Raw genomic sequence first — 13,202 nt, 5'->3', positions numbered from 1 at the left:
AATGGCTGCAATCGGATGCGCAATTATGCAACCATATATCTTTGAAAAGCAGAAATGGAGCCTCCTGCACAACCAACAAGAATGCATCAAGTGGTTTCTGAATGGTAAGTCAACAACAAAACATTTGTTTTATCCAGTAGCCATGGTACAGCGCATAGAGCTGTAAAAACAGCTAGGTAACAGAGCTGGGCTCGGCTAGGGTTGCTAGGTAACAGAACAGTGACCAGTGATTGTAACTTAATAATTGGGAGGACTTTGAAACAGCTAATTTTTCAGACATCAAAAAATTAGTTGGGTGTTTTTTTAAGTGCCTGGGCTGTTTTTAGAAGCAGTTGAGACCAAACTAAATGTACAAAAACATTCAAAATGTGAATTTTGAATAATAGATCCACTTTAAGCAACTCTGGGTGTTTTTTTTTTTTTTTTTTTTTTGTAAATGCTTAAGGTCACCTCAATTGGATTTAAGCCTAGGCTATTCTATGAACTACTGACAACATGTCTCTAAAATTATAAGCAAAAGTTTGGTATTTATTAGCAGAAAATGAGAAATGGTCAAAATAACCAAAGCGATTCAGCGCTTTCAGACCTCAAATAATGCAAAGAAAACAAGTTCATATTGATTTAGAAACAACAAAACTAATGTTTTAACTCAGGAAGAGTTCAGAAATGAGTATTTGGTGGAATAACCAGGTTTCTAATGGGGTTCACTGCAGTGGACTCTTCATTTTTTTCCAGAGAGGTACAGTGTATATTTCAGAAAATGCTTCATGTTTTCAATGTTTCCCTTAATTCGCACATCTGACTTCAATAAAAGGGTGATTGTCAGGCTTCTGCGGCACTTAATAACATGCTGAGGAGGTGATGCATTCATTTGATGCGTGAAATACAGTATCTAAAACATGAAGGACAAACATGTAAACACAAAGTTGAGTGAAAGGAAAAAAGGGATAACTGCAGCCTTGAGATGTTTATGGATAAAATATTCATTGCACTGAGCACAAATACTGTACAGAATATGAACATAGTCCAGCAATTGTGCATTAAAATACTTTGGTTTTTTTTTACCAGTGTAAAGCTTTTCGATTCAAAGTTTTCTGAGAAACCTGACGCTGGAGTTTCATTACCTGAAGGTCGTAATCGTCAAAATGAACACAAATTACATTCATGGCATAAACGTTTTACCTTTTGAGTGATACAATAATGTTTTTCCGGTGATTCTAATTTACTAACATGCATCTCTCCAGATGAGAAAAACAAATGACTGTGGGGGAAAAAAAAGTCAGCCTACACTCGTTCTCTTCCTGTTTTCCATAATGTGACCTCGGTCTCCACGTTCACGCTGCAGCATCATCCAGGATGTTTCTTCTGGATGATGCTGCAGCAGGTCAGCAGGTCAAAGGCAACACAAACCAGCAGCAGAGAGACAAACATGGTGAACCTGATGGGTAAAGAGTCTGGCGTCTCTACGTAGCGTAATGTTCCCAGGAGAGTCAGCCTGAGATGTTATGGGCTTTAATATGATGTGATGGATCTGCCTGATAAAATTCAGTGAAGATGGATTATCCATACGGCCAATTTTAAGGAGTCACTGATAATAAATGTTACAGAAAAACGAACACTGACTGCTGTGGCGGGAAGGCAAAGTAGTAGTTCTTTTTTTTTTTTGATGCCACTCTGGAAGTCATATTTGAATAACAAACACAACTTGGCATGCATTTAAAATCTTGTGATACTCGCGTTAGTTAGAGGGAATATTCATGTTCAGCGCTCCTCCGGGGGAAATGCTGTAATTCTGTGTAAGTGCTATGGATTTTTCTCAGAGCTAAAATAAACAGAGATAATCCGAGTCTTCTGGTTCAGTTCTGAGCAAATATATGTGATTATGCAAGCTCAGAGAGGGGAGCAGGGGCTAAGGGAGGCGCGGTTACATAATGTTATTTAAAATTCTAGATTCAGCACAAGGAGAAGCTACTGGCTTTGCACACCAAGTGAGAACACAGGGAAGAAAGAATAATTGACTCCAACAGAAGAAGAAGAAGAGTGCTGGAGGTAACTCGTTTTGGAGAGACTCCCGCACCGGAGCTTCAAGACAAGTGGACAATAAGTGGACTTGACACATTTTTCCTCAGGTGTGACCACTAGATAAGCAGCAGCTCTGAGGTCATTATTCCAGTCTGACAGGAAAAATTAGAGGCTCTTTTCAGAGGAGAGGTGTTGCTGTTGTAAGACGAGGATGTTTTGCTTTCACCTCCTTAAACAGCAGCTGGAGATCCCCATTAAGCCTCAACTTGTTCCTGGTGTTAAATTATTTAGAGCAGATATCAAACTTTTCTGCTGGAGTGTCAGTGAACAATGGTGGAAAGAAGTACTAGGATTTCTTTAGCTGTGATTACAATTCATTTAAAAATGCAAAAAAAGTTGACTCATTACTTCATTATAAAATAAGAAGAAACTGAATGAATGTAGTAGAAACTCCAGTTAAATAAAATATATATGGAAATGCTACAAATAAAGGTTTTACTTACTAGTTTTTGTTTTTCACGTTATAGGGATAATTCCCATTTAGAGATGTTTCCAATATTCACAGACAGAAAGGCTCATCTGTTTCCAGCATGGCTGCTAATTGTTTCTTTCTGTGGGTTGTAGCTATGAACCAAAATGCAAACAACCCGGCCACCAATCGACTCTGATTCGGTTCCCTTACAGGTTTCTTCTGTTTCTTACTTTTGTTTGTCACATCAAAACAAAAGTTCGATGCATTGTTTCAGAGCATCAAATAAAAGTCTAATGTCTCTGTTTTCTTCTGTCATCTAAAGTAAAGAAACAAAGCACTTTTGAAAAATGACTATAAGAGAGAAACTGTGGAGCTAAATTGGGGTCATAAAGTTTCCAAATTAGATATTTTTTAGAACATTTTTATGGCCCCAACTATCAAAAAGCAACCTGGACCTATGTAAAATATGACCCCGCCCCCTTTTCTAAAGATGATTAAATAACTGATTACTTACATTAACTGGATTCATTTCACACCAAAGTTTTATTGTTATAACGCCTGTGGAATAGAAATCCCTTAAATAAAACCTGTCTCACAACCTGAAGTAGGCTAAGACCTCAAAAACCAGAACATTGCACCCTGATGTTAATAATATCAAGGGTAAATGAGAAACACTTATTGCTGTCAGTATACAGTAGTCTTATTGCAGCTGGCGTGTTTAAATTAGCCTCGTAATTGTACGTTTCTAACATCAATAATGAAGGGTCGGCAACAAAAACAAAACCTAAAGCTTCAAAAGGTGTTTGAACTTAAATGGCTGCGTAGCATCAGCTTGAGAAACGGCTCCAATGAGACATGCAAGACATTAACCTGAGCATAATGTCTTGCAGGTGGCGCACCAGCAGCCTCAGAGTTATTTATTTTTAAAAATCCCTCCTCCCAGTCTGCCATTTCTTCCCTTCGGAGTGCAGCAGCACTCTGAAAACCTGTGCAGCACGTGCACATCAAAATGTCATCTTGCCTCTGCCGGGATAATGTGCCTGCGGGTCTGCACACCACAGCGCATGGCCTCTGGACCTGTAATCTACTGCAAAGCACTTCTCCCTGGCGGATCAACCTGCTGGGGCCGTTTGCAGGCAAGACATGTGAGTTTGTCATGTGAGGTGGATGGTAAAAACAATAAGGAAAGAGCACAGCATCAGAGTCTGTCTTCTGCTCTGCTCCAAAAAAAAAAAAAAGATAAACTTTCTGTTCATCTCAGAATCTGTTAAAGATAAAATCCATCCTGCCAACCTGCTGTTGTATCTGATCCTCGTCATGATCAGCCCCGTTTCATTTCTCATACTCCAGGCTGTGGTGGGAAAAAGTGTTGAGACGACTGAAATGATGTCGTCAAAGCCGCTTTCAGTGTGAGCCCAGCTCAACATTTACCTTCAGCACAAACTGCTTTGCATAAAAGCCACCCACACATGAACAAATGACATCTTTGCAAAACGGTGACAATCATTTGCATTAAATCAACATCACAATGATTGACACCTCAAAGAGACGCCTAATGAGTTATGCATTTGATTTATGTTAGATTTTTATCACACTAAAGTAATGAAAAAGACAGTCACTGCATGCTCGTCTCCTCTAGGAGGGTAATATGTTCCCAGATGAGCGCTGCTGCTGCTTCATTGTTTTATAGTGTTGAGTTTAGTGAGGTCTCGCTGGACGGGAAGAGAATCCATACAACGATGACAACAATCCCACTGGAAGCAAGAAACACTGTTAATGTCCAAAAGAACGGAAATAAATGCACACAATCACCATTTTCTTCTCAATATATAGAACTTTATTTAAAATATTGTTACAATTTATTACTCTACACAACATTTTTAAAACTTTTTTCTTCTTTTTCATGTATTTATACTGGTTAGTAAACCTTCAAAGACCTTTTTAAATATAAAACCTTATAGTTTTTTTTTATTTTTTAGCTTGAGTTAATTGTAGTCTTTATACACTTATTAAATGAGAAACCGCATGTCTTTTAACCACCGTTTGTGTTTAGGTAGTCTTCCGCGCAGCTGAACGAGCGCCTCAACGATTGAAGCACGGGAAATCCACCAATCTTTACGAAATCTGCTTCATAAAGCAGATTTCAATAAATAAAAGGCTCTGAGTTGGAGAAAAACGAGTCCGCTTCTTTTGTTAGGACTCTTTAAACAACACCTTAGTGATGAAGAAGTTTAATTTTTTTTTTTTTTTATGTGTCAGCGTCTTCCTGCTGCTTTGGAAAACCTTTCAAAGCAGTTAACAGATAACTTTAAGTAGGCAAATATTTTTATAAACACATCCACCTGTCATCTTAATTAAAGGTAAAAGATGCAAACACTGATCTGATCTGGATGAATACTGAGTTTGCACTAGAGATGCACCGAGAAGAACTGGGCGAAAAGGACAGAAATCTATTTTTTCCCAGTTAGTGAAGAGACTATAAAAAAAACTATACAAGTCATAATAACAACACTCTTCAGTGTGGACGTCAGAAGACGTCAAGCTATTTTCAACCACATACGTTGAAAGAAGTTATTAAAAGGAAACTTTAAGTCGTTCATTAAATAGCGTTAGGTTCTCGGGGATTACAAGATGGCTGATCGGAGTGAAGTCTAAACAACAATCAGAATCCCAATCAATGCAAAAAAGATGGCAAAACATTAAACACTCAAAAACAATATGAAGTATTATGTTATTAAATTAAAGAGTGTCAAACTGCCTTGAGAAATGATCTGTACGCATGCTAGCAAAAATCCAGGAACTTTCAAAAATGAACATTTTACATGGCAATTTAAGTCGTTCATTAAATAGCGTTAGGTTCTCGGGGATTACAAGATGGCTGATCGGAGTGAAGCAAACTTGCATTTTTGGTCATTTTGAGCTTCCAAACAGTCATGAAAAATACGGGATTCTGTAGGAGTCTAAGTTTAACATTAGAAGTGCTAATTGTGCTAATCAGTTTTACAAGATACTGAGGGCAGCTTAAACTGTCTTCTTTAAACTTTATGCTGTATATTTAATAATATATCTATTTTACAGCAACTCATCTCAAACACACACCCAGTGTGACGTCCCCTCTTATTAGCTAATGATTGAAACCTCATTTTACATCCACGTGTTGCCATTTCTGCTTCTATTTTGAAAAGAAAAAAACAAAAAACTTTTCATATCCATGTACTCAAGTCATTTTTATAGACGTTCGGTTTTCTGTGTAGTTCAGTAATTTATGAGTTATGTAGACTATTGCTTCAGTTTCACCCATCGGTTGACTATGATTACTTTCTAGAGACTTTGTATTACAGCCAAATTCAAAAGATTTTTGGTCCTGTTTTATCCAGTTGACTGTTGTAAATATGACTGATTACAATCCATAATTAGGAGGATATTAACATTTCGATCCATCCACAAAATTACAACAGACTACAAGTGGGCACTAGAAAAATTCATTTAAAAAGTCGTTAGTTGTTAAAGCTTGTAGGCTACAAAGCGTTCCAATGAAGAGTAAGAATCTGTACTGGTCATTTCGTCTCCAACATTTTGTACTTTTGCAGTTTTGGTCTATTCATACTTGAAAAAGTCGGATTCATAAAGGAGCCGTCAGTCACAGGACGTTTTGTACCAACCAGGTGTCATTTAATACCCAGCTTGGGACGCTTCACACTGGCTTCGAGAACTGAGTCTTTCATTCTAACTCTACCAAAATTTGACTGTCTACTCATATAAACAGTCAGAGCGTATTCGGTTTTGATCAAGGATCATAATCTCTCATATTTCATAAGTGTCAAGTAGTCTAAACAACAATCAGAATCCCAATCAATGCAAAAAAGATGGCAAAACATTAAAGACTCAAAAACAATATGAAGTATTATGTTATTAAATTAAAGAGTGTCAAACTGCCTTGAGAAATAATCTGTACGCATGCTAGCAAAAATCCAGGAACTTTCAAAAATGAACATTTTACATGGCAATTTATGGGACTAAGAAGTGATTTTTGAAAAGTGGATTAATCACAACCAATACAGTAATTGCAATTTTAAGTAAAATTAATGCAATGAAAAAGGTTTTTAATGAAGTGCAGCTTTTGTTTTCATGCATGCAAGTCTGAATATATTTATACTGGTCTTCAATCACATGCACATAGCACACATTGAGGCCACGCCCCCTACATGCAGAGTGTGCTCTTCCATCACAGGCACAGATTGTTTGTATTTCCAAATATGTCTAATTGGAAAAAGGTTTTACTTGCAAATGGGACACGGACGTCTGACAAAACAAATATAGTTACATTTATGTAATTTATTTCTAGCTATTTCCCATAATTACAAAGGAAAGTTTCAAATTTGACATTTTTGAAAGTTTCTGACTTTGCAATCCTGCTTGTAGAAGAGTTTTTGTTTTGGGGTCAAATGGCAACACATGGCTCTGCAGCAGAGGAATAAACCTGCTAAAGGACAAATAAAAAAAAACCAAGATACATTTTGAATGCTTTTACAGTGGTTACCCGCCTATTTGTGGATTTTTCAGAAAAATGTAACTTTAAATTGATCACGGAAAAATTTGCCTATTCAAATTTCCCCCAGAAAACTTGCTAAGCCTGGTGGTTGGGCGCTAGAGCAGTCATTCATCCACCGGCCCGTCGTGTTTTTGAGTTAAAAAATGTTTCAAATTGACAGGAAATTTTAAAATATCACTTGATAATTATGTGTTATTGAAAGATTGGAAGATTAATACCTGAACACCAACTATAAAGTCTTTTAAAAAATGCAAACACTTAAAGACTTAAATAAATGAATAGCCTGGTGGCCCACCAGGCTTATAATACACTGGGGAAAAAACCCTGATATTTGTGGATTTCTTCATAGAGCATATCTGAAATAGTTGAAAGAAAATATTTCAGATATGAATAATTGGAAAAAAGTTTTACTTTTTCCAGGGAATCTGAAATATCAGAGCAATGCTACTTGACCAGCTATTGGCTGGCGTTTACAAAGTAGCCAATCCAGAAGCATAGATAAGGAAACCATGATTGTCAGCCTCTGTAGCAAGAAAGTTTCTACTGTGAGCGTTAGTGCATATTAAAGTAAATTTGGTGGATATTCAAGAATACCAGGGCTCCACTGTAATCATAGTTTGAACAAAGAAACCAGATAAAATTGGTATCGGCCACCAACTCTTATCGGTGCATCTCTAATTCAGGTATTAGCTGGTAATGAGACTCCAACTGAACCAACCAAACAAACAAAAAAATAACCCAAAAACATCTGAGGAGTGTGATCATCATGAAATGCTCCACATCTAAAAAGATGCTACTCTGCTTGTTTAATACAAAAACCCTGACGACAGTTTAGTGAGAAATAAACTCTGTTTCTTTCATTTTACTTTCACTATCACTATATTTGCTGCACCAACATTCATGTCAATTATCTCCTACTTGAAATAATTATTTTTGAAAAACAACAGCGTAATTAAAAGCTCGGTTCGCCCAGCATCTCACACACACACACACAACAGGTCGTCTCTGCAAAACGTGCTTCTTTACATTCCTGACGCGTCTTTGCTTTCATTTTCATTATGACATTTAGTTTCACGAGTTCGACATCTGACAACTGACGCCATCAACACACACCTGCCAATGACCGAGCCGTAAAATGATATCTAATACAGACGAGACAAAACAAACCACAAATATATATATGTTTTGCAAAGCAACAAAAAGCAGCTTTCTATAAATCTATTCACAGCAGCACGAGCCACGGGGACAGAGAACAAACATCAAACAGTGGGGGGAGAAAATAAAATAAAAGACACACACACACACACACACACACACAACCTCAAATACAGCTCCGAATACATTATCAGGAGGAGCGAGTCGGTTGGCTGGCGGGAATAAAAGGAACAGAAGCTGCACTGAGCGTGTTGAGCCAACGTGTTGCTGCCACGGCAACCGCATCCCCCTGCGATGACGGGAGACTAAACCTGGAGAGAGTGAGGGAGCAGAGGACAAACAAGGCAGCGCGCACAATCACAAACCTCAGACTGTCTCTTCTCTTCATCGCGCAGAGGAGGAGAAAAATAAATAACATCATCACAGGCTGAGCAGCTGCAGTTCTTAAATCATCTAGATCCAAATTGGCCATTACTCTGATGGTCCAGCAATCTGCACATCTGCAGCTTCTCAATCAAACGACCCATGACGTGTTTAAAACAACGAGCTACACCAACATGTTAGCTGTTTTTAACCTAAAGGCAACTATTAAATGACATATTCGGTGCTTCACTTAACAATGCTGCTCCGGTAGCAGAAAGGCGGGGATATGTTTTTTATTTTCTGTGAGCGCGCGTGTGTGTGTATGTGTGTGGGGGGGTTTAAGCAATGTTAGCCAAACAGGAGAAAAACCCCATTAGTCTAAATCTGTCCAACATCTTTGCCATCTTCAGTTTAAACCCCTCCGTCTTCAATCTGCGGCTCTCACACCAACAGCTCATCAGACTCGTCCAATCAGAGCCTCCGGGCTTATCAGCAATGTCAACGACAAACACAGAGGACGCACTCAGACGGCACAATGCCTACGGAAAGCTCATTATGACAGCAGAGGAACACTTTACACTTAAACGTAAGAGAAAGAAAGACCACCGCGAACAAAAATGATTGATTTCAAGTTTCTGGTTGCTGGCAAATTGTGAGCAAAGCGAAGGAATGACTCAGAAATGATTGTTGAGAACAGGCATGGGCCGGTCTGAGATTCTCACTGTATGGTAATCTCTGCTAACATAAAAAAAAGACAGTTTTATGGTGTTTACACAAAAATGTAAACAAAAAAAAAATTTAATTGTGTTGAGCTCAAAATTCAAGATTCAAAATTGATTTTCATCCAACTAAAAAGTTTGTTTCCGATAGGAAATGGTGCAAGCATCCATCAGAAGATGATAAAACATAAAGAGAGGATCAATTTCAACAAAGAAAGCAAAGAAGTTTAATTGGTTTTAGCTCAGTCCAACCCTTCTTATAGTTGCTGATCAGAAGAAACATGTTGGTAAATTAAAAGATTTAACTTAAAACCAAATCTGGAACAAGTTTGGGCTTAACTTTATTAAGCCATTTTATTTTCTAACACAGTTTTTTGCCCAATTTTATAGTTTTGAAATTGATCCTGTTACTACCATGGATCTACCATGGATCTACCATGGCTACTACCATGGCTTACCTTTTGTTGCCTTTTAATTTTGAAATGTTTAGTTTTCAGTTAAATTTTTCCCTGAGAAATTATACATTTTCTGGACTTTTGTGCCGTCTGTCTTCTGTATTGCACATATGTTTATTAAACATATTTTGGTTACCTTTTATATTCTCCTTTTTTAACTTTATGTACTTTCAGAATCTGACTGTGTTTTATTTGCTTTTGTTAAACATTAACCTTCTTTATTACTTTAGTCTTTATTCAAAAAAGTAAATGGAAAAAAGTCAAAGCCTAATTTTAAAAGAGAAAAGCAACAATTAATCCAACTGCTACTAAATGTATGTCAATGTCAACACTAACATACATGTTTTACTTTTAAAGTTGTATGCGCATAAATTAAAACCACCTACATTATGTTACACCTTGTATTTGCAGATTAGTAAAGAAAGAGCAGAGCTGTGTGATCCTTTGCTGCATACAGTTGAAGAAAACTTCTAAATCACTAAAAGGTATTTATTAGTAGATTTGGGAAATTTTAGCCGCTCTGACACTTTAACGTCGACGCCGCTAACCGGCCCATGCCTCATTGAGACAAACCTCTAACCCTCGGTGGGATAAACAAAACTACAACCCCACAATCAAGACGCTGACGTGCTCCGTCTCCTGACAACACAGACAAACATAAACAAACCACCATATTCATCAGAAAGTCACAAAGGTTTCTGTCAAATGTAAAAGTTTATCAAGTGCATTTGCACACATCAAATACTGTATCCATGTATGTGCAGGAGGAGGAATCACTCTGAATGCGGATGGCAGTCACACACCTTCATGCACATGTGCTTTCGCACACACATCACATCTTTTCCTCCTGACTTGCTTAATGGACAAACTGCAGGAGACTGATACTTTCGGGTGGCTTACAGACCCGGAGGGAATCGCACTGAGAAGATTTCCATTCCAGCTCCCCATCTTAGCTGCTGCTGCTCCCTGGTGGCCGCTGAACAAACTGCAGCTCGGCACACAGGACCTCGTGAATCCCGTCCCGTCACGTTTATATTCACAATCTGACATTGCATAAAGTGAGACATTTCAAAAATATTAAAGCTTTGGCTCTATGTATTTTGTTCAGGAGCTGAGAATGTCGACACCACCTCTTCACAACCACCCAGCTCTGTCAGTTTGCCACTAAAATACAAAAAAAAAAATCACTTGGAATGAGGATAAATATCCATATGTTGAGATTAATGGCCGAGCGCCAACAGAAGTCACTCTCTGCTGAATTAGGCTGGAGGACGAGGTGAAAGATGGAGATTAGTTTGAGGTTCCTGCCAGCAGTTCACTTAGCGTTTCATTATGTCAGATCAAAACAAACAAAAAAAAAAAAACTATTTTACTTGGTCTTATATTAATCTATATTTTCTTAACAGAGGCATGATTGTTAACATACAAATAATTACGAACACATCCATTTTCATTGTTACATTTGTGCTGGCCATATTCTCCGACAATGTCAGGACCCCAAAAACAGAAAAAAAAAAAAATCTGTTAATGTCCAGCACCAGTGTAAGTGTAAAGCAGGATTTTACTTGTGTTTATCACTGACTTTAAGAAGTAGAACCCATTGTCTGCTGTACCTCTCCTCTTCTTTTTTCTCTGCATCTCGGCTCGGTTGCCATTCGAGACCCAGCAGCAGAACATCTGGACCCAATAGTCATCCCAGAAGCCAGCTCTTTCACAGAGGCGCTCTCTCCGCTGCGAGAGTGTTCGACCTGTACGCCGCTTACACACCTCGACCCGTCCAGTGGTGAGACTTTTCTAGTGTTGAGCCAAACATCACAGGGTAGATGCATGGAGGAAAAACAACAGACACACGTTGGAGATCTAGTAAATGACACAAAAGCTGGTTGATGCTGATTCTCCTTCGCTTCTCTTCTCACTCTGCCCATCCTTGGATTTATTTTGGGAGTGACTTTTTTTCCCCCTCCGCCTCAGACTCTCACTTCTTCTGTTTGTCAATGGTCGCTCTCTGTAGGTGGCTGTGATGATGCGAGTGGATCAGTTCTAGTTTGAGTGAAGAATACCCTTTTCTTCTTTTTTTTTTAGGAAGTTGCAATTTCCCCCCCTAGGGGGCGCCATCCCTTCTGTTGCGTCTCCAGAGGAGGCAGGTACTCTGGAAGGCAACAAGTCTGAGTGACCGTCTTATTTTGAAAGTCATGCTGCAAGAACACAAATAGGGCTCAAACGATTGATCGGGTTAATCATGATTAATCGTCAACTAATTCAGTAATCGATTAATGGTCAACTGGTGTATACGGACTTGCAAAAAGATCATCTTCTGAAAAAACAAACTCAAAGCAGTACCGTAATTAAAACTATATAAAAAAGATATACATTTTGCATTTAAGATGAGAAAAAAACAACAAAAAACATTTGTTAGTAAATATGATCTACCCAGAACTCCTCAAGTGGCATAGTTTTAGCATAAAACTTTTGCTATCCAGTTATTAATCAGTTAATCCATAAAATAATCAACTAATCAGTCCTGCATTGAATTAATATTAATTCGAGCAGAAAGCATTTAGCTTATCATATGATGATGATAGAAGTATTTTTTAGCTGCGGATGCTACAAATGATCAAATGTTCACTAAAGGAATGCCTTTATTGCATTTTAAGCAATAAAATATTTGTCTTATTGAATTATTTGTTTATTTGCATCTTTCAATGCATTTCTATCATTGTACTGTTTATACAGTAGACTTTATGCACAAGCAGTAAACACGAGAGAAAGCAGATCATGCAAGAGTTGCTCAGCTGTCACATAAAATCCCAATAAAACTCACTGGAGTCTGTGGCGAAAGCATTAAGAAGCTTTTGCAAGGTACTCTAAAGGGTATAAATGTGAAAGTGCACATTCTCAGAAAGATTAATTTGCCAAATTCCAATCAGTACAATTTCATTTTCAATAAATAAAGAATTACTGGTTGTAATTCTCCCCCTTCCCCTGACATTTTAGGTTTGATTCGATACAATGTTGCATAATTCATGTTCCTAGATGGCTGCCATCGATCAAAGTGGCTCTCAGACTGCATATTCTTGTGCGATAACAATCTAACCTCTTGAACTGCAGTAGTGCTTTTAACAAACGAAACACTGTGATCTAATGAACTTTACGTTGAGAACTGCTCACCATTGTTGCTGCAGTTTTTGTTGTCTTTATCAGATTCCTCTTCCTCCACCTGAAAGAGATAAAAACAACACACACACACGGGAATCAAAAGCTGACATTTTAAACACAAATCCAAAGGAAAACATACAAGACTGCAGAGACGAATGTAAGAACATGCTAAGTTTAGACATACAAAGCTGGCACGAGGTCGCATATTTCCCAACAGAGGAAAGGAGGAGTCCCTTACCTGCTTCCTCCACTTCAGCTCACAAAAGACACGCTCAAAGCATTCATGCATGTAGTTGAACTGAGAGAAG

At 38.0% G+C, this 13,202-nt stretch overlaps 1 protein-coding gene and 1 long non-coding RNA gene across 3 annotated transcripts in view; one reads left to right on the top strand and one right to left on the bottom strand.

The window, feature by feature from the left end:
- Positions 1–13,202, bottom strand: part of snx27a (sorting nexin 27a) — a 34,175-nt gene that overhangs the window by 8,960 nt on the left and 12,013 nt on the right. The window contains exons 11-13 of one of the 2 annotated variants that reach the window (XM_028036434.1): positions 13,133–13,192; positions 12,907–12,955; positions 10,440–11,887 (exon numbers count right to left, since the gene is read on the bottom strand). In XM_028036434.1, the coding sequence (XP_027892235.1) occupies positions 11,817–11,887; positions 12,907–12,955; positions 13,133–13,192 (180 nt within the window). In that variant the 3' untranslated portion in view covers positions 10,440–11,816. Of the gene's footprint in view, positions 1–10,439; positions 11,888–12,906; positions 12,956–13,132; positions 13,193–13,202 lie in introns of those variants that run through there. The other variant, XM_028036435.1, reaches the window with a different exon arrangement.
- LOC114156164 (uncharacterized) lies at positions 4,320–6,999 on the top strand. Its single transcript, XR_003597913.1, has 2 exons — positions 4,320–5,107; positions 5,351–6,999. It is a non-coding gene; the product is annotated as an uncharacterized LOC114156164 (long non-coding RNA).

This window comes from Xiphophorus couchianus, chromosome 13 (assembly GCF_001444195.1).
Source record: "Xiphophorus couchianus chromosome 13, X_couchianus-1.0, whole genome shotgun sequence".
Lineage (NCBI taxonomy): Eukaryota > Metazoa > Chordata > Actinopteri > Cyprinodontiformes > Poeciliidae > Xiphophorus > Xiphophorus couchianus.
This window is presented reverse-complemented; position numbering and strand designations above follow the sequence as displayed.